At 42.8% G+C, this 25,689-nt stretch overlaps 1 protein-coding gene across 1 annotated transcript; it reads left to right on the forward strand.

The window, feature by feature from the left end:
• Positions 1–158: 158 nt before the first annotated feature.
• Positions 159–20,413, forward strand: NSL1 (NSL1 component of MIS12 kinetochore complex). The gene is made up of 6 exons (XM_056852454.1): positions 159–356; positions 4,177–4,252; positions 8,375–8,505; positions 13,767–13,821; positions 18,119–18,186; positions 19,984–20,413. Exons 1-6 carry the CDS (start codon positions 159–161, stop codon positions 20,257–20,259), a joined length of 804 nt encoding a protein of 267 aa, XP_056708432.1. The 3' UTR covers positions 20,260–20,413.
• The last annotated feature ends 5,276 nt before the right edge of the window (positions 20,414–25,689 follow it).

Below are 25,689 nucleotides of genomic sequence, written 5' to 3' on the forward strand. Positions count from 1 at the left end.
CCTAGTAAAGGCGTTAGTTCCGGGCCGGACCTATTTCACGACATCCCAGTTTGCCCCGGGGCTACTTTCAATGGGGCTCGGCTTAGTTCCGCTTCCGGTCCAAGGAACGCGCGCCCTCTGGGTAGATCCGTTCGTCAACGGTTCGGGGAGAGCGGGAAATGGCGGCCGAGATGGCGGCGCTGCCTTCGGCGACGCCCCCCGGCGCCTCTGCGGGCCGAGACCCCCGCGTGCGGTGCCGCTCGCGCCACCGGACTGCAGAGTTGGTGGGCTACTGCAAGTCTTACGCGCGCGCGCTCGGGGACGAGCAGCCGGTCGAGGCCGAGGCCTTGAAGTGGGCTCTCAGCGAAGCCGTCTGGGTAAGAGCGGCGGCGGCGGCTCCTGTCCTCCCAGAATTCTCTGGGGCGCGGAGAGCATCTCTATGGGCGAAAACGCCTGGTCGCTTTGTCCTCCTTTAGTCCCTGTTTTAGCCAGGGTCGAACGCACCTTAGGCGAAACGCACGGGTTCGATCCTGGCTGAAACAGGGATTAAAGGAGGATAAAGCGACCAGGCGTTTTCGCCCTTTGTCTCTTTTTGTGTGTGTGTGTAAAGTGCCTTCAAGTCGCAGCCGACTTATGGCGACCCCTTTTGGGGTTTTCATGGCAAGAGACTAACAGAGGTGGTTTGCCAGTGCCTTCCTCTGCACAGCAACCCTGGTCTTCCTTGGTGGTCCCCCATCCAAATACTAACCGGGGCTGACCCTGCTTAGCTTCTGAGATCTGACGAGATCAGGCTAGCCTGGGCCATCCAGGTCAGGATTGTCTCTTTTTAGCAACAACAAAACCGTCTCTTTTTAACAACGCTGGGGAGATGATTGACAAGTCGGGAACGGTGTATGTGTTAAGGTGACTTTTAACGAGTTTTGGTGGCTCGATTATGAGGCTACGTTTGTCCCTATTTTTGGGTACCACTCCCGGTTGATTCATGGTCCCTTTCTCTGTCTTCCCCACCCCCCTCACATTTTTGCTTTGAGAGCTTTTTTTGATGTGTTTTTTTTTTAACCATGCTGTTCTTTGGGGTGTACATTTGCTACCTTGCTTTTCAAGAATTTAATCTTGGAATAGGGTGTGTTGATATATCGTATTTCTAGTGTGCGTGGAAATGAAGGCAGTGTATAGGCTGTCATTTAACACTCCAGCTGATGACATACATTTTGAGTTTTTTGATAACATGTTATGGTACCATTCTGTTTTTCTAGTATTATATTTTACCTAAAGAGCACATTTCTGGGTTTCTGACTGTTGCGTGACAGGAAAAAATATCAGACAATGCAGATTCTCAGAGACTATCTCTGAGCTTCACTTTTAAATTTAATTCATGTTTCAGGATCTTGACTAAAAACAAAGAGGCATCCTTAATATAATCCCTTTTTCTAAAGTCTTTGGGTATGAGAGATGGTAGCTTGCTTCAGCCCTGTGTCTTAGTTGCAGCCTCGGGGAGGGTTGTTAAACTCTTGAGCTGCTGAACTCTTTGACTATGTACCCCATGGCCTGTGAGGCTGCCTTTTTTGGAACTAGTCTTGGAGGGAGCCTGTCCACTCTTTGGAAGATTAGGGAGATCCTTCTTGTGCTGCCAAGTTGTTAAAGGCCTCCCTCTTTTTTGTTGTAACAAGTGATGACCTCCAAGTGATACATGAGCTACTGTGCTACACCAACTACTCACCAGCTGTCAGCCCATATCCTCTTTTGACAGCAATCCCTGCCCTGGGCAACTCCTCCCCGCATAGCATTAACAGAACAGTGAGTAGTGGTCTTCCTTATCAAAGGCTATTGAAATGTTTTATAAGGTTGCGGGGTAGTTGATTTTAATCCTAGTTTACAACATGTATGGTTGCACGTTCTGTCTGTGTCCTGGGGACAGGTTTGGCATCTTTTTAGAACTGAAGAGAGGGCCAGGCTTGCTAAGTGACCTGAGAAGCCCCTTGTTTTTTCAGTCTCTGACAAACAGGAGTATCAAGCTCCTGGTGAGCTGCGTTTGGGGACGTCTGGCCTGTGGGCTGGCCATGGCTTCTGTCTGGGCACAGACCTGGGCTTGGAGGTCCAGCTTCTTATCCCTCTCTCTGCATCCCTTCCTTATGATCTACTTCTCTCCCTGCATTCTGATCTTCCCATCCCATGGTAATGTTTTCCGGGTGCTCTCTGGGTTTCCTCCTACCCAACATCTGGGGAAAAAGGTGTTCTGGAGGTACTTAGAGCCTGTTACATCAAAGCGAAATGCTGCTGATTAAGCATATGATCTCCCAGAAGCTGAGTACTTAAATGTCTTCATGTAATTACATGGTTCATGTAATTGTAAGAGGTTTTTGATTTTGTGCAACCTTCTCCAACTATGCAGGCTCATTTGAGCAGGTGTTGCAAGGTTGCCACTTTAAATTTCTGTTGTTACGGATGAGATCTATCAACTAATGATTGTCAGTAGGTGACCTATCATGAATAAAGCTGTCATCCAAATGAATATTAGAACAGCCACAACCTGTTAAAGCATACAAATGCATCACATTTTCCAATGCAGTTTCATGTATTTCCACCCCCTTTTCATTTTCCTCAAGTACTACTGACCGTGAAGTCTGTCTCCATGGTGCATTCAGTGCTTTATGCTGTAATGATATGTTGGATTCTGGGTTTTATGTGTAAATTGATTACTGTTTGTATTTTAGCCAACATTTTATTTGGGCTCCAGTTGGATTTTCTGCATTGGGCAACAAAATCTCTTGGACAGTATATGCGCACGTGGCAATAAAGTGGGTGTGAAATTGGCATGGTTCATCAGCATCAAACCATGGTTTGTCACTGTTTGAATGAGCCCTGTGCTCACATGCTCCTTTTGCCACCCTCCCACCACACACACTTGGAGTCAATGAATGACTTGTCATGCATTGAAGGGAGGGGCTGTGGCTCAGTGGAACAGCCTCTGCATTGCATGAAGAATGTCCCAGGTTCGATCCCCGGCACCTCCAGTTAAAAGGACCAGGTGGTAGATAATGTGAAAGATCTCTGCCTGAGACCCTGAAGAGCCGCTGCCAATCTGAGTAGACCGTACTGACTTTGATGGACCAAGGGTTTAATTCAGTATAAGGAGCTTCATGTGTTCAAGCTAACATGTTGAGTGCCTGGGAGGGAGACCTCCTAGGAACCCTACCTGTACCTTTGGGGGAGGGGCTGTGGCTCAGTGGTAGAGCAGCTGCTTGACTTGCAGAAGGTCCCAGGTTCAATCCCCGGCATCTCCAGTTAAAGGGACTAGGCAAGTAGGTGATGTGAAAGATCCCTGCCTGAGACCCTGGAGAGTTGCTTCTGGTCTGTGTAGACAGTACTGACTTTGATGGACCAAGGGTCTGATTCAGTATAAGGCAGCTTCATGTGTTCATGTGACTTGCCACGAACCACAGCTTCTCATTATATCTTTCTGATCATGGTTTGTTCTCCACACCTGGATTGTAAAGCATAATCAAGCATAGCGATTTGCAATCCTGCTTCAAAAAGAGAGCACAAATAACAGTTTGATGTTACATCTGGACCAGCAAATGGTTTGCATTGAATTGTGTGTGCGCGTGTAAAGTGCTGTTAAGTCGCAGCCGACTTATGGCGACCCCTTTTGGGGTTTTCATGGCAAGAGACTAACAGAGGTGGTTTGCCAGTGCCTTCCTCTGCACAGCAACCCTGGTCTTCCTTGGTGGTCTCCCATCCAAATACTAACCAGGGCTGACCCTGCTTAGCTTCTGAGATTTGATGAGATCAGAGTCACTAATACTAAGGTAGATCATATGAGGGAACGAAGCGAGTATGTGAACACAGAACTTATTCATGTACTGAGACATGGTTTATGATTATGTCTGAACTGTGTCAATATGTGGTGACATTTTATTGTATCACTACTGGCTTGTAATGGCTGGGGGCTTTGCCATTGTGTAACAAAATACTGTCATGCATTGAAGGAAGCCACCTGATGAACGCAGATGTGTGAATGTCCCATTCATAGTCACATTTCAACACAACTCTAGAATGATGCGATTGATTCATCTGCGCAGATTTTCTTCATAGTGATATAAAAGCCATGACAGTGTTAGCAATGATTTTCCTGTGATGCACTGGCAGAAATTCAATTATATTTTAAAGTGTTTTGACCATTTACATTTTCCACAGAACTTTGAAACAGCTGTACAAGAGAACATCACTGTTAATGGACAGCCATGGCAGGAGTCATCAGATCTTCAAAATGGTGTGTGAATTTTTCAGTACACTTTAATTTCATGTTTTGTGCTTCATTATTCAAGGGTGGGGGTATCAGTGAGCGCTGACAAAATTCCATTTTTGTTTCAAATAGCTTTTAAGTAGTTTTTACCTCACTGTTTTTTTTATTTGCTGTTCTATTTTGTTGATGTTAGTTTTATGGTAATTTAGTCCTATCTGCTGTTTAGTTTTGTTCTTTTATATAATGCTGGTTTACTTTTTTAAAGAATCTTATTAATTATATACCATCTAGGGCACTATTGCATAGTCTCGTTAAAAGGCAGTTCGAGTTCAAACTTTCATATTGACCACTAGCCTGAAGAGGAGAAGACTGAGAGGGGATATGATAACCATGTTCAAGTACTTGAGGGGCTGTCATATAGACGATTGTGCCGAGTTGTTTTCTGTTGCCCAAGAAGGTCGGTGGGTACCCAAGGTTGGGTAGAAAGAATATACTGTATATATATATATGTGTGTGTGTGTGTGTATTTAAATACTAAAAATATAATTTATTGGAAGCACTAAGTAAAGGTTAAAATATTTAAAAACATTAAAATAGCACAATGGCATTTCCTAGGGTTGATCTCTGTAACCACATACAAAACTCGTTTCGGCCTATTGGGCCTTCATCAGTGGTTAATTAAAACACATGTTAAGCCTGCACACATTTGCAGAAATAAAGAAATACATATACATACAGTTCAAACCTAACCAGGCATGTGTATAGGTTGTAAAATCTATTACCAGTTACTCAAACATCTGATCAGATTGATTCTAGTTGTAATACTGGTTAGTATATGTCTCTCGTAAACTATGTGTGCAGGTATCAACCTAGTAGAGCAATCTGACCAGATGTTTGAGTAACTGGTAATAGATTTTACAACCTATACACATGCCTGGTTAGGTTTGAACTGTTTGTATATGTATTTATTTATTTCTGTAAATGTGTGCAGGCTTAACATGTGTTTTAATTATCCACTGATGAAGGCCCAATAGGCCAAAACGTGGTTTGTATGTGGTTACAGAGATCAACCCTAGGAAATGCCATTGTGCTATTTTAATGTTTTTAACTATTTTTAACCTTTTAACCTTTACTTAGCGCTTCTAATAAATTATATTTTTAGTATTTATATACATATACATATTTTCTTTCTACCCAACCTTGAGTACCCAGCTTCTGTTTTCAGGTTGGGTTTTATTCCCCTCTTTTTTCTTCCGCCCAAGAAGGTCGGACCAGAACCAACGGGTTGAAATTAAATCAAAAGAGTTTCTGTCTATAGACATTAGGAAGAATTTTCTAACAGTTAGAGCGGTTCCTCAGTGGAACAGGCTTCCTCGGGAGGTAGTAAGCTCTCCTTCCATGGAGGTTTTTAAGAAGAGGTTAGATGGCCATCTGTCAGCAATGCTGATTCTGTGACCTTAGGCAGATGATGAGAGGGAGGGCATCTTGGTCATCTTCTGGTCAGGGGGTGTGAGGGGGGGAGGTAATTGTGAAATTCCTGCATTGTGCAGGGGGTTGGACTTGATGACTCTGGTGGACCCTTCCAATTCTATGATTCTGTACATTCCTGTGGTCATGTTTCAGGCACTTATGAAGAGTGGCCAGCTTTGATAGTTTTCTCTCTCTACATCATTTTATTTATTTATACGCCACTTTTCTCCCCGATGGTGACCTAAAGTGACTTCCTACACTTTTCTGTCCTCTAGTTTATCCTCGCAGTAACCCTGTGAGGTAGATTCGGCTGAGAGCGTTTCACTGGCTCAGGGCCCCCTAGCAAATTCCATGGCAGTGTGGGGATTAAAACCTGGAATCTCCCAGCTCTTAGTCCAACACTTGAACCACTACACCACATTGGCTTTCACATTGAATACCAAGAAATGAAAGGTATTTCCCAGTGGATTGTTGATTCCGAGTTGGTATGGTTCTAGTTAAAATAGATCTTTTGTGAATGTCTATACAGATGAGTAGAACTATTTGGCCTCTAGGACCCCCTACTGTGCCTGTAGTGTATTTATGGAAGCACCTGATGTGATCTCGTAGTATGGAACTGCTCTGGAAAAAAACTGTTCCAGCACTGTGGTATCTGTTTGCATTTACAATTGGATAGTTGCTTACTTCAAGTGTCCAGTCATGTGGTAGAATGTTACTTTAGATAAGAAAGTTGACTTCTTCCATTTGTATTTATGTGATGAACATCTCAGTTATAAATGCATTTATTTGATTCCATGACTGCCTAGGATCTCTAAGTTCTTGATCTTAAGTCTGCTGGACTGAAAAGGGTTATGATGGCGCCTCTGCTTAGGATGGCGCTGTTGGGCCCAATATTATGTGTGTGTTAAGTGCCGTCAAGTCACTTTCAACTCATGGCGACCCTATGAATGAAAGTCCTCCAAAATGTCCTATCTTTGACAGCCCTGCTCAGATCCTGCAAGTTGAAGGCCGTGGCTTCCTTTATTGAGTCAATCCATCTCTTGTTGGGTCTTCCTCTTTTCCTGCTGCCCTCAACTTTTCCTAGCATGACTGTCTTTTCCAGTGACTCTTGTCGTCTCATGACGTGACCAAAATACGACAGCCTCAGTTTAGTCATTTTAGCTTCTAGGGTCAGTTCAGGCTTGATTTGATCTATAACCCACTGATTTGTTTTTTTTTTTGCAGTTCACGGAATCCGTAACACACTCCTCCAACACCACATTTCAAAGGAATATATTTTCTTCCTATCAGCTTTCTTCACTGTCCAGCTTTCACACCCATACATAGTAATAGGGAATATGATGGCATGAATTAATCTAGTCTTGGTGGCCAGTGACACATCCTTACACTTCAAAATCTTTTCTAGGTCCTTCATGGCTGCCCTTCCCAGTCTCAATCTCCTTCTGATTTCTTGGCTGCAGTCTCCCTTTTGGTTGATGGGGGAGCCAAGGAATAGAAAGTCTTGAACAATTTCAATTTCCTCATTGTCAACCTTAAAGTTGTGTAATTCTCCCATTACTTTTGTTTTCTTGATGTTCAGCTGTAGTCCTGCTTTGGCACTTTCTCTTTTAACTTTTAGCAGTAGTCGTTTCAAATTTTCACTATTTTCTGCCAATAATGTAGTGTCATCAGCATATCTTAAATTATTAATGTTCCTCCCTCCAATTTTCACTCCACCTTCATCTAAATCTAATCCAGTTTTCCTAATTATATGTTCTGCATATAGATTGAAGAGATAGGGAGATAAAATACATCCTTGTCTGACACCTTTGCCAATTGGAAACCATTCCGTTTCTCCATATTCTGTTTTAACTGTGGCCTCTGGTCCAGAGTACAGATTGCGCATTAAAACGATCAGATGTAGTGGCACACCCATTTCCTTTAAAACCAGCCATAACATTGATTACTGGTAATTTTTTAATACGTTCAAATCTAGTAATTAGTGTGCTTAGGATCACCAATGCTGTTCCATTAACCTTATTTTTTAGAGGTCACAATTTTTGTTCGGTAGAGGGTGCTCAAAATCCATCAATGCCATTAGCAGTAACGTTGTGTAGCTTCTTAATATTCAGAACATTTATAGTAAAAATGGCATTATGGCAGTTTTTATGGACGGCTAACTTGATAGCACACCTTTCAAGCTGATGCCTTCTAGTCAAGTGAAGGGGACCATTTCCCCAATTGCATTAGTGCTGATGCTCCAGGCTGTGGCAAGGATGCTCTCCCTACTAGTTGTTAGAATTAATGGTAGATTCCGGATTACAGCACTCACCTGCAGCCAGCGCCACTTCCCACTTCACAGGTTTCCCAGTTCAGCTTGCTCAAATTGGACATAATCTCAGTCTCTCCTCATTGATCTACACATCCAACCCTAAGGGGATCTGAGTATCTTTCCACTTTTAGTGCTTGTCTGACAGCTGAATTTGAGAAAACTGTGTTTTACAGTGAGAATGGGATGACTGGGAACTTTGTCCATACATTTCTCAGAGTTCTTAAGGATGCCTAGGACTTCCTAAGTAGAATAGTTTTAGGGAGGAGTTACTTGGGGGGGGGGAGTGTAGATATACTGCTAACAGAGTTTCACCCAGAGTACTTGGACTAATTTGGCATATGGTGTGTTCACATTTTTGTGTTAATTAGGTGCCGACATCAAACTCCTTGAAGATCAGCTTGATGAATTGGTAGTGGAAGTGGCTTCCAAGCGTAATCAGCGTCCCCGAAAAATACAAGCTCATGTCGTCAAAGGCATTAAAGCACGGCAAGAAATGTTGGTGAGGATCTCTAATTCTTTTGCCATACATTATGTACTTCTTCATTCCTTGGAAGGGAAAAAATCCATGTTTATTTCAAGGGAAATGAAGTCTTTAATCATTTCCCTATAGCTTGACCAGTAAATACTCCTGGAGTGTCACAATTTGGGAGTTTCATTCCATGTCTTGACAGATGCATTGCAAATGACTTGAATCCTTCTCTTCTAATTTGGTTCTATGCCAGTGAAGGAGAATTTGCCAATGATGTTTCTGAGAATTAACAAACCAGTTTGAGTACACTGTTAACACATTTTTCAAGAGACGTTATCATATTTGCAGTGCCCTATTCTGCAAAGTACTGTTTGAGCTTTGAGCTGGGTTGGCGCCAATATGTGCATGACAACAAGCTCTGTCTTGCAGGGGTCAATTCCAGGGAGGCTGTTGAAACTAAACCAATGCCTGGAGGCAATTTGGGAGTGGATGTGGGCCAATAAACTGAAGCTCAGTCCCAACAAGGTGGAAGTGCTGCTGGTGAGCACAAGGTCTGACCCAGGATTTAAAGTGTCACCCATTTCGGAAGGGGTTGTGCTATCCTTGAAGGAACAGGCCTCATAGTCTGGAGGGGCTCTTGGACCCAGGCCTACTGCGGAATGAGCAGCAGGTAGCAGCTGTGGCCAAGAGTTCCTCTTACCAGCTTTGACTGGTTTGCCAGCTGCGGCCTTCCTTGGCAGAAAAGATCGGGGCACGGAGGTGCATGCCCTAGTTACATCTAGATTACCACAATGCTCTGTGTGAGGCTTCTTTTGAAAAGTGTTCAGAAACTTCAGTTGGTACAGAATGGTAGAGGCAGGATGTTGACTGGAGTAGTTTGTAGGGCCACATCAATCCATTCTTGACCCATCTACACTGGCTTCCAGTCTGTTTCCAGGCACAATTCAGTGTGCTGGTGTTGAAGACTTCCTAATCCCTTATGAACCTACCCCACCACTGTGGTCATCTTCCAAGGCCTACTTTGGGTGCCCCCCCCCCATTTTCTGAGATTAGGTGGGTGGAAACCTGGGGGTGGGAGAGGGCCTTCTGGTTGCGGCGCCCAAACTCTGGAACTCTATGCTCAGAGAGTCCCCTTTTATTTCAGTCTTTCACGAGTTGGTAAAGACGTCTTTGTTTTGTCTGGCATTCTCTCAGTGATTCCTTCCTCCTGCCCTATGTTTTATTTGTTGTTTTTATGTGTTTGTATGGGTATTTCAGACTTGGTTTAGTTGTTTTAATGATGTGGTTTTGTTTGGTTTTAATGGTTTTATATTATGTATGTTTTTAATCTGATAGCTGCCTTGATAAAGTCAGAAAGGCAGAGAATAAATTTTGTACATATAATAATAATAGAAGTGGGGTAACACTTGTCCCTCTTCAGATCAGAAGATAGTGAATATTCTGTCAGTTATTATGTACTGAGCTACTATAGTGTAGCAGTCCAGAGTCCTTGGTTCAAATCTAAACTCTTAATTTAAAATGAAGGCCAGTGTGGAGTAGTAGTAAGACTAGCATCTGGGAGACCTGGGTTTGAATCCTTACCCTTCCGTGGAAGCTCACTGGTTGACCTTGGGCCAGTCACGCACACTCATCCTGGCCTACTTCACTGTGTTATTGTGAGGATAAATTGGAGGAGAGGAAAATGATTTAAGCTGCTTTGGGCCTCCATTGGGGGAAAAGGCAGGGAATAAATGAAGTACATAAAACAAAAATAAATAAGTAAGCAAACTTGCTACGTGGTCTTAGGCAAGCTGCTAAGTCTCAGTCTCCCTAATCTGTGTTGAGTTGATAGTAATGCTAACTTGCCTTAAAGAGCTGCCATAAAGATGAATGAGATTACTCTAAACATTCAAAAAGCATTGTGTGTGTAAAGTGCGGTCAAGTCACAGCAGACTTATTGTGACCCCAGAGGTGGTTTGCCGTTGCCTTCCTCTGCAGACTTTTCCTTGGTGGTCTTCTGTCCAAGTTCTGACCTTGCTTAGCTTCTGAGATATTATGAGATCGGGTTATACTATACCATTCCACATCGCTCAAAAAGCACTATATAAATGCTAATGTTTGACTTCGTTTTGTGGAGGTAGGAGGGAACAGAGCTGAGGAAGGGAAAAAATGTATAGAGGTGATTCAAATCTATGAGTGTTCTGGTCCCTGCAATCATCCTTCCCAGCCCCTAGGATGGGCCCTGTGTATTGTGAAGTAGGCAGTTCTGCCATATATTTGTGATCTGTGATGCAAAAGCCTACAACTAGTGGGGTGTTATTCCTGACAACAACTCTGTTGGGTAGGCAAGACTCAGAGAAGGTAACTTGCTCAAGACGGCCCAACCAGCTTCCTGGCTGAGCAGTGATTATTTAGTTAGCTGATTTGTATGACCCCTTTCAGACCTGACTGAAGTGCCCAAGGCAGCTTACAACAATTTTAAAGCAAAGCTATAATAGTTTAAAATGTAAAAGGACACAATAAAAAAGAAACAAGGTGTCCTCAGTGAGTCTGTCTAGAGCAGGGGTGGGGAACCTTTTTTCTGCCAAGGGCCATTTGCATGTTTATAACATCGTTCGGGGGCCATACCGGGCGTAGATCTCCTGGTGGGGGGTGGGGAGAAGCTAGGGTTGCCAGGTCCTCTTCACCACTGGTGGGAGGTTTTGGGGGTGGAGCCTAAAGAGGGTGGGGTTTGGGGAGGAAGACTGCATAGCCATAGAGCCCAATGGCCAAAGTGGCCATTTTCTCCAGGGGAACTGATCTCTATTGGCTGGAGATCAGTTGTAATAGCAGGAGATCTCCAGCCACCACCTGGAGGTTGGCAACCCTAGGAGAGGCTATGCAGAGAAGGCTTGGAGGGTGCCTCTGCTCCCCCAGGTCTTCCCCCTCCTCCCAGGTGGGAGGGCAGCCAGCAGTGGGCCCAGCCAGCTGAGGTGCCAGGGGGGCGCAGCTTGCAGCCTGCAGTCAGTCTGCAGGGAAGGAAAGAAGGAAGGAAGGGAAGAAAGACGGAAGGAAGCAAGGAAAGAAGAAAGGAAGCAGGGAAAGAAGGAAAGAAAGAGAAAGAAAAGGGAAGGAGAGAAAAAAAGAAAAAATAGAGAGGGGGGAGAAAGAAAGAGACAGAAAAAGAAGAGAGACAATAGGAGAGAGAGTGACAGAAAAAGGAAGAAAAGAGAGAAAAGCCTTCACACACACACACAGCCGGCTCCATGTGACCGGGCTTCAGCCTTCCCACCTCCCACCCCCCCAGTCTACAAAAGTCCTCCACTTGATCGGCTCCCATGCGCATGCTCCGCCGCCGGGAGCGGCTGCCTTTTTCCTCTTCTTCCCTCCTCCCTCAGTGGCGAGAGAGGTTTAAATTGTTGTGCTGGGGCGTGCAGGAACGCTTCGCCTTCCTGGCTTGGGGGAAGCGTCTTTCTCCCTCCCCCCTTCTCTGGCGGATTAACAGCTGATAGTCGGCGAGAGGGGGTTTAAAGGAGCCACAGCGTTCCTGCACGCTGTGGCTTCAGGGAGGGCCGTTTTGCACTGTGTTTCTGTGGCAGGGCCCTGGAGCTCCCGAGGGCCACCGAAAATGGCCTTGGGGGCCGTAAACGGCCCGCGGGCCTGATGTTCCCCATCCCTGGTCTAGAGGACTTCTGGAATAGAAGAGACGGCACCAACCCATTTGGGCCTTGGACAAGTGCTTGAACAGGTTGATTTGGGAGGAGATGATCCTTTAGATGCTGTGGACCCAGACTGTCTAGGGCAGTGGTTCTCAAACTGTGGGTCAGGACCCAAAAGGGCGTTGTGACTCTCTTGCAAGGCCCAGTGAGGAGAACAACATGGCCATGAATTACAGCCTGTTCCTCAGTAATGGCTTATACTATATATAAACACTAATGATTAAAATAAAATACAACTTGTTCATTGTTAATTGATATAACGTGCCTACATATTATGTTGGGGAAGGGGAAAAGTGATTGGAATTACTTTGCAAGTGAGACCCAAAAAGTACAGTAAGTTTAGGCCCCACTTCAAAATGCTGGAGCCCTGCTATTGTATAGGGTGTCAAAGTGAATATATAACAGAACTCGTGTTGTTACAGCAGATTCCAGTAAGAAGTTTAACAACTGTTCTTTGAACTAGTTGAAACTTTTTAATCATCTTTGAGGGCAGCCCCACACTGAACATGTTTCTGAACTGAACCTGTAGTCTAATGTGGATGTTACTAGGGCCTGCATGACTATGATTGTGTTGGATTAGAACTCAGACCGTACCCTGCTCCAAGTCCAACACTTTATCCACTGCAGCATGCTTTCTCTTTCATAGGGTTGCCAGCTGCCTGGAGGAAAATTGTCTTGACCCTTTAAATAGAGGCTTAATGGGATGTTATTTACTTCCATGCCATGAAAATCTTCTGCTGCCCTTCTCTACACATTAAACCTCTATTCCAGGGGCAGGGCATTCCCCCCCCCCAAGGCATTTGGCAACCCCACTCTTTAAAAGCCTGCCTAAACATTCCAAGATTCACGGAGCTGTTTTGGTTTCCCTCTTTTCCAAGTGGCACTCAATTCTACACAATGCATGATATAATGTTGTTGTGCTCAGAGGGTTTTGTGTGTGTGTGCTGGTACTCGCTGATACTGAGTACAGGCACCGTTTTGAAGGGCTGTCCCAAATCCTGAGGGAGGGAACTGGTGGAAATCAGTGCAGCTTAGATATGAATACTAGCACCTCTTTTTTTTTTTTTAAGGGCTGATTGTGCTGTGTTTCTTTACCCACACTGCTGCCAGCCTGTGATCTGAGAAGGGACTGGGGGAAATAGTGCAGTGAAATCACATGACACTTGTGGAATGTCAAATGTTGCCAAGCAAAGAGGGAGGGAACAGCTCTGTACCTGGCAATATCAAGTTAGATGTTTTGTTCTGAAGCAGACACTTCTTTAAATAATTTTTTAAGGGGAGTAGTACCACTTCCCAAACCATGCAGCAGGGGGCAGTGTTTCTCCTTCAAACTTTCTTTTTTTTCTCATAATTGCATTAAGAGTTTAATAATGAAGTGAATTGTATGTAATGGCAATATATACGTATCCTAGATAAATGAGATGAGAACAAGTTTTTTTTGTTTGTTTGTTTAAGCCTGGGTATAGAGAACTTTGACTGGTTCCAGTCTGAATGCACCCAGACTCTCTTTTATGTATCTTTGTCTCTTTTATGTATGTTGCCTTGCTCTGGGCATTATGAAAACTGCCAAACCAAATAATCATAGAGATGTTAAATGTGTTTTTATTCATTCAGGGCTGCTATCAACCTGTTGTGAAACCTCAAGAGATAAAAGCAACGCTTTCTCAAGGTAAGCAGCTAGCAGGAAAGGTGAAACGATATAGCTTAATGCCAGTTAGAAAATGTAGCCATTGTTTTAGTTACGTGTTGAAAATATGTGCATGCATCTTTTCCAAAATGGCTCAGTAGCTTACAGTAACAAAATACATGAAAAGACAGTAGAAAACTATAAAACAGTTAACTTCCCAGAACAACCCCAAATGCCTGCAAAAGTATTTTCTTGCACAATTAGTGTTCTACATAGTCCATGACAATCAGAGTGCTTAAACACTCATCTTGTCTTCCTATGAGCCATCCGCTCACTGCTCTGCCTGCCTCCCCACCACTCTGCCTGCGCACCTGCCCCCCTGCTGCTCTGCCTGCGTGCACGCCTCCCCCCTCACCACTTTGCCTGTACACCCCCTACCACCACTCAGTGGAGAGCGGCAGCAAGGAGGGTGGAAGTTCCCAACCTCCCTCCTTCTCCCACCTACCTGCAGCCCCACCACCTCTGCCAGTCTGTTTCTTGCAGTGGCAATGGCTTTCTCTCCTCCTCGCATGGCGAGGCTGTGGAGGCGCATTGTCTGCTCAGGCCTCTAGTTTGGAGGATTTCACACACACACACTGTCCATTTTTGTAACTTTGGGCATTTTTTTCTGCAAACCTGGGGGTTGCACTCTGTGAGTACTACAGCAGTGGGATAAGTAATGGAGATAAATATATAAATATATAAATATATTTTGAGATCCCCTGACCAAGCAGCATGCAAAACATGTAGGGGATTTTTTTTAGTATACAATGAATTTGCTGTTTCCCACTTTTTTCTTGGGAAGAGTGATAACATGAGACTTACCATCCAGAACAGATTTGTTTCTCTTTAGTGAGGGTGCATGTTGTTTGTTTGAATGCTTCCAAAGAGAAACACTGAACAGGAACCCTGACAGATCTCAGGTTGAGGTATGAGTTCTGCCTCCCCTTCACAAGTGTGTTAGCAGTTTGCTGGTTAATACTCTTTGCTGGACGGATGTGGATCTTTGCTTCTAATTACCAATTCTAAACTGAATATAGGCACCATTTCCTCTTTAACTTGCTGCTTCCTGTACAGCAAAGGATTTTCCATCATCTGTGGCTTTGGTCACATTTTAGACAGGGAGCTCTGCTCATTTGAGTGGCTTCCTTCACACCCTCATCACAGTCCTGACCTGGACTCGCTGAGTGACTTGAGGGAAGGCAACAAACAAGACGAATTTGAATCACTTACTTCAGAGGAGAGTTGTGCTGATATTGTAAGGAAAGAGCTATAAAAAGTCTTAGTAACCAACTTGAGACCTTTCTGCATCTCTTAATAGGTGTGCAGTAGTCAGTGCATCCGACTGTGCTTCTAAAGTGAGCACAAACAAAATTATTAAATGTTACACAAATTAATGCACAATTGTGTGTATTTGCATAGTTTCTGGGATGTTCATGCATCCCTGTTTAGTAACTACGGTGGACAGAAACCAAAAATATTTAGATTACTCACTACCTTTCATTTCCTCCTTTCATTTCCCTGTGTTGTGGAAGCCATGTAAATAATGCTCAGCTACTAAGAATCAAATACCTTGAAGATATTGTTGCATCTCAGTCTTCATGGCTAACTGAATCCCTTTAGATCAGATCACATACTCCAGCACAGATGTCATTCAAGGCCCCTGGAAAGGTCACAAGCCGTTATTTTGCAATAAACATCCTTCACAGCCTCTAGCTTGCAGTATCTCCCAACAACTTTCATCATTACCATTGCAAGGATGGGAACCGAGGCGAAGAGTGCGTGACTTGCCCAGATTTATTCAGGAGAGTCGTGACTGAGCTGGCATTATTTTTAATGCATTTATTCCATCCTTCCTTCAAGAAACTCAGGGTGACATATGTGGTCCTCAACAGGCTGAAGGTCACCCAGTAAGCTTGGTAGCAGAATAGGGATTTGAACTTGGGTCTTCCCAGTCTCAGCATAGTAACCACTGGTACACAATAATATCTAAACCTAGTTCACGTAGATCATATCCATGATGCATGCAACAGTGACAAATAGTGGATTACTGTCGAATGACGCAAGTTGAACAAGCATGTTCCAGCACTGGGGCACACTCTGGACCCGGCCATCCAGCCAAGCATCTCCCAATAGCAACTGTATCTTTACCAACAACCTTTGGGGGGAATCTTGGCCACTTTCCCTTTGTGGTGTTTTACTGTAAAGGCTCTCTGTGCTGTACTTTTGAGTGAGGAATCACAATCCCTATCTCTTCAGGGTTCCCAAGTACAAAATGTACCTTATGGTGAGTTATCTTGAAAGGGGCTGGGTTTTTCCTTCCTTTCTCTTGTCATGGTTCATGCACCAAAGTACTTGTTTACTGAAGCTGTGATTTCCAGGGTGAAATGTCATCTTGCTGTCCGTTTAGGCAGGAGTCATATTTGTTCTTCTTTAATGTATGGGAAAGTACATAAGGAATAACCAGTTGATTTCATTTTCTCTTTACTACCACAATATCAACACTTTACAAATGCCTCACCGCCTCATTTTGTACAGTTTCTCTGACTTTGACCCAACAGAAAAGGTTATTGCTTTGAAGTGCCTACTTTTGTTTTTGGGATAACTCTTTTCACTTCATAAGATTCTTAACAGGAAAAAAAACCTAATTGCAAAAAGTGAAAACTAGGGTTCAGTGAAACTAACTGAATGGTTTTACATTCTCTGAGGAAGCTGTAGAGTCCTTAAAAGCTGTACATTAACCTCAGCCCTGTGGAAACAGCTATTAACATTTTGAGGCAGAAACCCTGCTTATTTTTAGCTTAGTTATTCAGGAAGAGGCAAGCAGTTGGGTTTCAATTTGCCTGCTAGGGATTGCAGACATTCTATACTCCAACAAGATTTGTATGGATTCTGTGGATTCTTGCATTTTTAGCTCTGTTATTACAATTTTTATCCCACCCTTCCTCCAAAGTTTCTCTCCTTACAGCCACCCTGGGAAATAGGTTAGACAGAGCAGGGTGACCTTGGGCCAAGCACTCTAAGGAGCCTTGGGGCCAAATTGAGACTTGAACCCAGGCCCTCTCTAGTTTTAATCCAATGCTCTAGTCATTGCACCGTACCACCCAATGGTGCAAATGCAGTTGTTTAGAGTGTCCTGTAGCCAGTGGCTTGTAGGGTAATGCACATCCCCCTTTGTTGTGCAGAGTGATTGTTGGGAATGTCTAACCCAAGGCATTTGACTCATTCGGAAATTTGTTCAGAGAAGCGAATGGGAATCTACTCTTCATTCCCATCTATACATTTAGAAACTCCCCATATGAAGCAGGCCTGTCACTAGAGCTGTACAGGGGAATTGATATACTAGGCATGGGATCCACATGAAGCCTGAGCCTCAGGAAGGCCTGCTTGGCTTGCACAACTTCTCCTCCTGTTCTTGATAGTGACACATAATGTCCAGTGTTCTGAAAGCTTTACTTGGTAGGGATGCCCAGGCTACAGTAGTAATGGGATCTGTCACTTGGAAGGTTTTTAAACACATGAACCAGTTTCTTTAAAGTAACAAGTTACCTATTGGGAATTGTCGAGTTGCCTATGATGGCGCTGTGGAGGCAAGCCAGCCTCCGTACGGTAACACGACCAAGAACTCCTGGGCTTGGCCAGTAAACTCATACCATTTAGAGCTTTATTAGAGAAATTTTAGAAAAGGGATTTTAAAACATTGCATACAGTTCTTTGAAGGCAGGTAGCATTTTAAAAACAACAAAACTAGCTCATTAACTACTTACTGAAGTCCTACACGGTGTAGATGGTTCTCGGGGCCTAATGTTTCAAGAGCTTAATATGAAATCTTTCTGGCAGCATGGGGGGAGGGGATACGAGGAAAGAAAAAAGGGGGGAATGTTCTGCCCATAGCTACACTTATGGAGAAACATGTCCCAACCTCCTGATCTTTGCAACCAATCATAGGACTATCTTGATAAAACTTTCCAGGGAGTGAGTGCACTGAAGCCCTCCCTTACCGAAATCTCAGCTGAGACGCATGATCTAATATAGCTAACAAGCCGGTCCTTGAGAGAAGGCTGGTGTGTGTGTGTGTGTGTGTGTGTGTGTGAGGGGGTGCCCTCTGCCTTTGCAGAAGCAGAAAAACCTCAGGCTGAATTTTTCCCCCCAAGGTGGATTCTCTCTTGAGAGGTTCCCTTGTGACTCCCCCTTTTTTTCGTTTGTGGTGAATAGATGGGGTTTTTTTTGTTTTTTTTGTTTCCCATTTCTTTTTTTTTCCAGGATAACATGTATTGATTCTGTTGCTGTTTCTTTGTAGATTCTCAAATGGCAAACCTGAGGCTTTCAGCAGAAGCGGCATCCAGACATATTGGAAATTCATTTAAGGTGAGATTTGTAAGAGGCACAGTAAGCAGCTGTATAATCAGACAGAAGCATTTTAACATTTTCAGGTACAGGTACATACAAAGGTGGCAATTTACATCAGTTTCCCCCTTCTCATTGCCCACCTCTCCCCCTGCTAAGGGCCCCCTGTCCTCTTAAGAGCAGCGTTTTGTGAAGGGCCAGAGAACTGCAGTGGCGGGGGCAGGAAAGTTCCCTTCCACTCATGGAAAATTTAGTCTGAATCTAAACTGCAAAATATCTTCTTTGAAAATTATATGTAATCTGTGTAAACTTCCTGGGAGATGTCTTTTATTATGTAAAATTCCCTCCCCTGCCCCCTTGGTGTTTTTCCCCCCAATTAAAACTCATTTTCTTTAAAAATTGATTTGTTGCTATAGGACAGCTGTTAAAGCACAAGCCCTAAGAAATACGTTAACCTGAACCATCTAATGTATATGTAACTGCACTGTAACAATATGGTTCAGAAAGAAGCTTGGGGTAAAAGGTTAGGGACTGTAGACTATCCCACTGTGTATAGGCTGTACTATCTGATGCTGTCAGTAGATGCCTAATTTCTGCTTTCGTTTAACATGTCATGTTAATACTTACGCTGTGTCTCTCCTCTGGTCTGTTAATTGTATTGGCTTATTCTCTGTAATCCACCTTGAGTCCCAGTGAGAAAGGTGGACTATAAGAGAAAGGTGGATCAGTGAGAAAGGTGGACCAGGGCTTCTTAAACTTTTTCCACTCACAACCCCTTTTCGCCCGAGAAATTTTTACGTGACCCCGGGTATATAAAATAAGTATACCAGTCAAACATTTACTAATAATAAATCATAAAGAAATTTATACTGTTACCAAATTTTTCATGATCCCCACATTCAGTTATGTGACCCCATATGGGGTCCTGACCCACAGTTTAAGAAGCTTTGCTATAAACAACATAAATAAATATAAAACTTCAGCTGTATTTGAGATATTTTTCTTATACAACAAGCTGGGTGATCAGTGATTTTCCTAGGATTTTTTTCTTTCAAAATAGCAGCTGCACAGAGCCCCCATTTGGCTTGGGTGGAGAAGGGCTTTTCCCCTGTGCGGTTTTCCTGACCTGAAACAGCCCCATGGAGCTGATGTTTATCCTAACAGGATTATATAGGCAAAATGTAGGTGACTATTTCCCTGAATGGGGCAGACAGCAGCTCTGGGAGGGGAGTCATTTTTGGTAGTTGCATATGTTTTTATTAGATTTGATGAAAGTGAATCTATGTCATTAGCATTAATCTTCCAAAGTTGTCACCTTAAACAAATGTATAGTGCTGTGAATTTAAAATTAATTATGGGTATCACATTTGCTACAGAGAGAGAAATAAACAACTCCCTAATGGCTGAACTCTAGGGCACTGAATATTAGCTAAAAATAGATCAAATGCAGCCCTTGGAAATACTTTGAATTGGAACAAGAGAAAAGAATTTCAGACTTCTACTATTGAAAAAGTGTTTGTATTGATTTAAACATAGTGCAGTGGAGTGGTAGCATTATGGTAAAAAGAACAGGGTCACTGTGGAAGCAGGAAAGTACAACAGCCACAATATTTTAACTGCATTCTGTTCCCTAGGAAAAATGAAATCCCATTCTGTTGTTCTGCAATAATGTTTGTTGGAATTGTTCTGCACAGCTAATGGCAGGTTTTTATGCACACAGTATATGAGCTAATGTTGGAATCTGACTTGAGACTTCATTAATGTTATTTAAGAGCAACATTTTAAAAGTAATAACTTCATATTTATTTTGCCCCCAAGTCTATGACGTCTCTCCTGGGAAAAGCCGAAGGTTTCTCCACGGTGTTATCTTGGCAGCCTAACTTGGAACTGTGCAAAATCCGCCAAGAGGTATTTTCCAACTCTGAAGTGAAAGCAGAGAATCAAATTAAGAGCAAAAACCTTATGGAACAAGTAGAAGTCAGCTCCCCAGAGACTGCTACCAGCAATTCTGTTATATTGAAAATAAAGAGACCGTCCTGTTCACCACAGAAAATGTATCCACTACGACGAAGGAAAATTGGTCTTGACACATGAATTTTTTTCTGCTTTAAAGCATTAAAAAACTCCTATCGGCTTTGAGAGAACTGTTTAATTGGACCTTCATATGAAGATATGATTTTTCCTTTTCACATTAGTAGGGGATTTTGTTGCCTATTTGAACTTGTCTACCACACAAAGCAGTCTGAGTTGTCTGCAAAAGCACTGGTAATGAAATATCCTCTGGACACCAGATGACATGATCGATTTCGACTGGTAGTTATGGAGGTTCTAGTTGGGTCCTCTAACTGTGTGGTGGTAAACATTATGTCAGATGGCTGCACACTCTTCATTTTATATTTCCTCATATCCCCATGATTGTTCAGTGAGGAGAACTTGCCAGCAGTGGAGTGGAGCATTGTTGTTTGAGACTGAAGCCTGAAGCTACCGAAGCTTCACTGTATTGCAGAAAAAATGGTCAACTACAAGGTCTGGAATTGTTTTTGAAAAAATCAGCAAACCTCTGAATGGCTGAGAGTCAACAAAGAGAGGAAGGCCTCAATGTGGAGAGCTGTGCGCTGGCATAGCCAGGATTCTGCACCTGCATCTCCAAACAGGAGATTCTACGTCATGGTGAGCTTCAAAGGCCGTTTCCTGAAAAAGTTGGAAATTGTGCAGAAAATGCACAAATCACATACGTGCGCACAATAAGATTTCTGGTTCACAGCAATAATTTGCATTTGTGTGTGTCAATATCACTTCAAAGTTTACTTGTACAGGTTCTTTTCAAACACCTGGGATATCTGAGGGCCAAACCAGATGTTACCAGAAGACGTGTCTCAGATGCTGAACATCTAAAAAGTCGCAGGAAAAGTTTGGAGGGGAGTGCTTAAGCATTCTGCCTTACCTCCTCCCTTCCAATCTATTTTCTCCCATTTGGGATAAAGCCACTGGCAGAGAGGTGAAAGGCAAGATAAGGTTTAAACATCCCTCTCCAACAGCCTCTACTCCCCTCCAAATTTATGTCCTCCTGTCTCCCTCTCCCCATCCCCTGCCCATGCTTTTTAGATCTTCAGGGTACAGTTGGGTTCCCAGAGAGAGGCCTACTGCCAAGCATCTAGTGTGGCCCTGGCAAGCAGTCTGGGATATATATAACTACATTTGACAGGTGTCATGGAATTCTCCCCCCTCCCATTTGTCTACATGTAGCATGCTGTTTTTAAATTAAAACAGTAGCTCGTTACGCATCTTGCAATTCAGCATCACCATGTTCAGTCTCTTGAACACTGAGCCATGAGTTGCATCGACACATCATACTGAACTGAATTCTGGTTTGGGGGTTCCTAATTTCTGTACTGATAGAAAATGGTTTAGATAACTCCATAAATCTAGAGTAAATCCATCTCAAGTTATTCTGCTTACAGTTCAGTTCATTTACATATCTTGTTATAGGAGTCCTGCTATTCTGTTATGCAAAGTGAAAAGATAGGTTTGTGGGGGGGGGGCTTATTTTACCGTACCCTAGTAATCCAAGGTGAGCTATAGGTGCTATCTTATTAGGCAGTTTGACTGCTTTTTTAAAAAGGCAGTTTGGAATGTGTTTTGAGTTACACTCTTCCACAGAGTGGTGTAGGCAAAAACGAATTGATTTGCTTCAGTTCAGTTTGGCTATACGTGTGGTTTGGAGATTCTATCTTGGGTTTGGCACTGCCTGCATGGATGCTTGCTTTGCCTCAGAATGCCTGCTTAGCTGGTATATTAGTAAATGCCCAGATTATTACAAAGGCACTAAAAGTTTCTGGGGGTTTCTTTTCAATAGCCCTGCACTCTAAAGGTTACCCTTGACCTTGCTTCCCACCTTTGGGGAACATGAGACAATACACGTGATTAAATTAAAGGCTTATTTATTAACGTTCCAAAATCAGTGCTATTCATATGACTTATTTTCCTTTTTACTAATGAGAATTTATTGTGTCAATTATTCCTGAAAATGCAAACTTTACAAAAGGTTTTTTTTAAAAGAATAACCTTAATTACTGTTTCTTAGAAATATTTTTTCTTGATTAAACTGCCATAAGAGGAAAACGAGTGAAAGACTGTTCAACTCTGCTCTTGAAATTCCATTTAAAAATGTGTATCAACAGAGTAAGCTGGCATACCGAATTTGTAAATATTTATTTGGTTGTCATCGTAAAATGTATATTTGTATATAAAAATACTACTTTTGTATAGACTAAAACTAATTGATAAAAGACTTCTTGTGAGTTTGTGTATGGATTTTGGCTTAGATACTACCAGTTGTCCTCCTAAAAGTTAGAAGTTGAGAAATCAGTGTGGCCAAAGTATTACAGCAGAATCAGTCTGTGTATTGGGACTTGGGGATGTTCATTATTGTAAGCAGCCAAGGTTCAAGAAAAGGCATAACTGGTTGGATTATAATCAAAGGGATTGTGAATGCTTGTTCCTTGAGCTGTAGCCTCCTTTCCTCAGCGCCCCATGGAAAGGCGCTTTTGAAAAGGAGCACTATTGAATAGCATCATTGTCTGCTGATTGAAGGGGGAAAGTAAGATAATTGATTGGACGTGCCTAAAGGTGCTCTTAGAATTCTAGCTATGGTTAGTTGTAGACCCAGGTTAAGTTTAGTTGGTTTGGCATTGCATGGATAAATCTCAGGCATGAATGCTTTCCCTTCAGGCATCCCAGTTCCCTCCCTCCCTTGGAGCTTATCTGGAGGATCTGGTCCAATTCTTTGCATTTTATCCGTTAATATGCTTATTTCAGCAATATCCAGACTTTAATCAGTCATTTTTGATAGTTGGAATTAAAGGACTTTTTGAAAATGGAGCCAGCATTACCTTCGCTGGCAACAGATTTATTAATTTAAAATAGTTCTTTCACCTACAGGGCTCTCAAGGGAATGATTTATTATTGTTTATGACAACAAGAGGGGAGTGGACATGTTCATAGAGGATAGGGCTATCCATGACTACTAGTCAAAATGAATATTAATCATGATACATACCTATTCTCTCCAATATCAGAGGAGCATGTCTATATTAGGTGTTGTGGAACACAGGCAGGATAATGCTGCTGCAGTTGCCTTGTTTGTGGGCTTCCTAGAGGCACCTGGTTGGCCACTGTGTGAATAGACCACTGGACTTAATAGGCCTTGGTCTGATCCTGCATGGCTTTTCTTATGTTCTTAACTAGAATGTAGAAAGTGAGGATATATAACACTGGATGGGAAGGAATTTTTTAAAAAACCTGAGGGGTGAAACAGGACAGTAATCGACTTGGGCAAGTGGATTACTTGATCTTTTATTTAAAGCATCACTGGAGGGATCCTTATTTTGATCATGGTGGCATTGCCTCTGAACAAAGAGACATCTGTAATCCAACACCCATAACAATGAAGGATCAAACAAAAAGAGGTAATGATGGAAGAATGACACGAGAACCTTCACCATCAAGTCCAGATATTGCTACATTTTCAAAGTGAATTATTTGTCAAGAAAATTCTGTTTTTTATTCCTCACTGTTCTAACTATTTGCTTTTCTACGCTTTAAAATTCAGTACTGTAAAGATGCTCTAAAGTCCCCTTTTTACTTAAATGTCACAACATTCACCCTTTTTATTTTTAGCATGGACATAAACTGGTATTGCATCAGAAAGTGTCTGGCAGTTTTCTTAATATAGCACAAGCGCTCTAAGGGACACCTAACAAAAGGATGGCTGCTCAGTCCTTAACCGGGTACTGATTTGTTATGATGCAACCTTGAGTTTAACATGGGTAGGAAGGTAGTTGCAGGGATGGGGATCGGAGAGAGCTTTTATGTCATCCCAGTTGACTGGACCCAGTGGCATTTCTAACATTTTAAAGGCCCACAGTCTGAATTTCTTCTGCCTCTAAGATGCCTCTCTATTTTATAAAGTAGCTTATAATCACATTTATATAGTGAAATTTATAACCGGTACAGTAAACATCAAGAACAAAGAGCCAACGAAGCATTGTTCTTCATAGTGCCTGCATGATTCCTGCATATGGATCGGTCGTGTGCTAGTTCAGAGCAGCTCTAGCCCAGGACTCAAATCCTCTTACCTATCTGCATGTGCCCATGCCTCAAGGAACGGCAAGCACGATGCTCCCACTGATCTACTGACTGTCACACTGGTAGCAGTTCTGCATTCGTTTTCTGGAGAAAGCAACCTCTGGTTTCCTTTTTCCCTTGTGCACACAGAACACTGAAAGCGCTCCTGTGAGCGGTCAGAATGACTTTTCTTGATGTGTCTGTGCCTTAATCCAATAGAATATATTATTCAGTGTCCTTTGATATACAATTTGGTTTGGTGATGTAGTGGTTAGGAGCAGCAGAGTCTTAATCTGGAGAACTGGGTTTGATTCCCCACCACTCCACAAGTGGCAGACTCTAACCTGGAGAACTGGGTTCAATTCCACACTCCTCCACATGAAGCCTGCTGGGTGACCTTGGGTCAGTCAGTTCTCTCTCAGGACTCAGCCCCACCTACCTCACAAGGTGCCTGTTGTGGGGGGAGAGAAGGGAAGGAGGTTGAAAGCTCCTTTGAGAATCCTTACAGTAGAGAAAAATGGGGTATAAAATTTGTCGTCTTCTTTCCTTCTCTTTTCTTGTCTTCCTCCTCCCTTCCTGTTTCATTGCATTCTTGTTTTATTTTCTTTCCCCCCTTTTAAATTTTTTTGTGATTTTTTTTTCTGGAATGGTGTGATGGGTGCTTGAGTTGGGGCAAAGTATATGTTAGGGCATTGTTTTGGGGTGATTCTTTGCATTCAATGAGAAGTCTCGTTTATGTAGGTAATGGTATTTATGAAAACCCAATTTAATTTTTTTTTCCAAATTAAAGGACAGTGGCATATCTTGCTAGACTGAAGCTTTCGGGCTCTTGTATTATTATTTTATACATAGTAAAATAGTGATGAAGTTGTTTTAAAAATGAAGTAAGACTTGTGCTTTTAAGCTGCATACTTGGAGAAATAATAAATCAGATATTGTAAATGAATACTTTTTACATGGCAGGGATAGTGAAGGGGGAAATGTAAAATAAGCGTAGTTCATTTGGAATGTCTAAGATAGCTAGAGAGCCAGTGTGGTGTAGTGGTTAATAGCGGTGGACTCTAATCTGGAGAACTGGGTTCGATTTCTCGCTCCTTCACATGAAGCCTGCTGGATGACCTTGGGCCAGTCACAGTTCTCTCAGAACTTTCTCAGCCCACGCAGAGGCAGGCAATGGCAAATCACCTCCGAACATCTCTTGCCTTGAAAACCCTCTGGAATCGCCATATATCAGTTGTGACTTGACCGCAAAATCACACATAAGATAGCGAATCATTGTATTTCATGTTGCATGTTTGTATAATAGGGCTATGCTTGTTATAAGGATTTGCATATGGTGAGATACCGTGTCACAAATGGCTGGGACTTTCCTTTGTATGTTCCAGGTACCATTCATTC

The sequence above is a fragment of the Euleptes europaea genome, chromosome 7 (assembly GCF_029931775.1).
Source record: "Euleptes europaea isolate rEulEur1 chromosome 7, rEulEur1.hap1, whole genome shotgun sequence".
NCBI lineage: Eukaryota > Metazoa > Chordata > Lepidosauria > Squamata > Sphaerodactylidae > Euleptes > Euleptes europaea.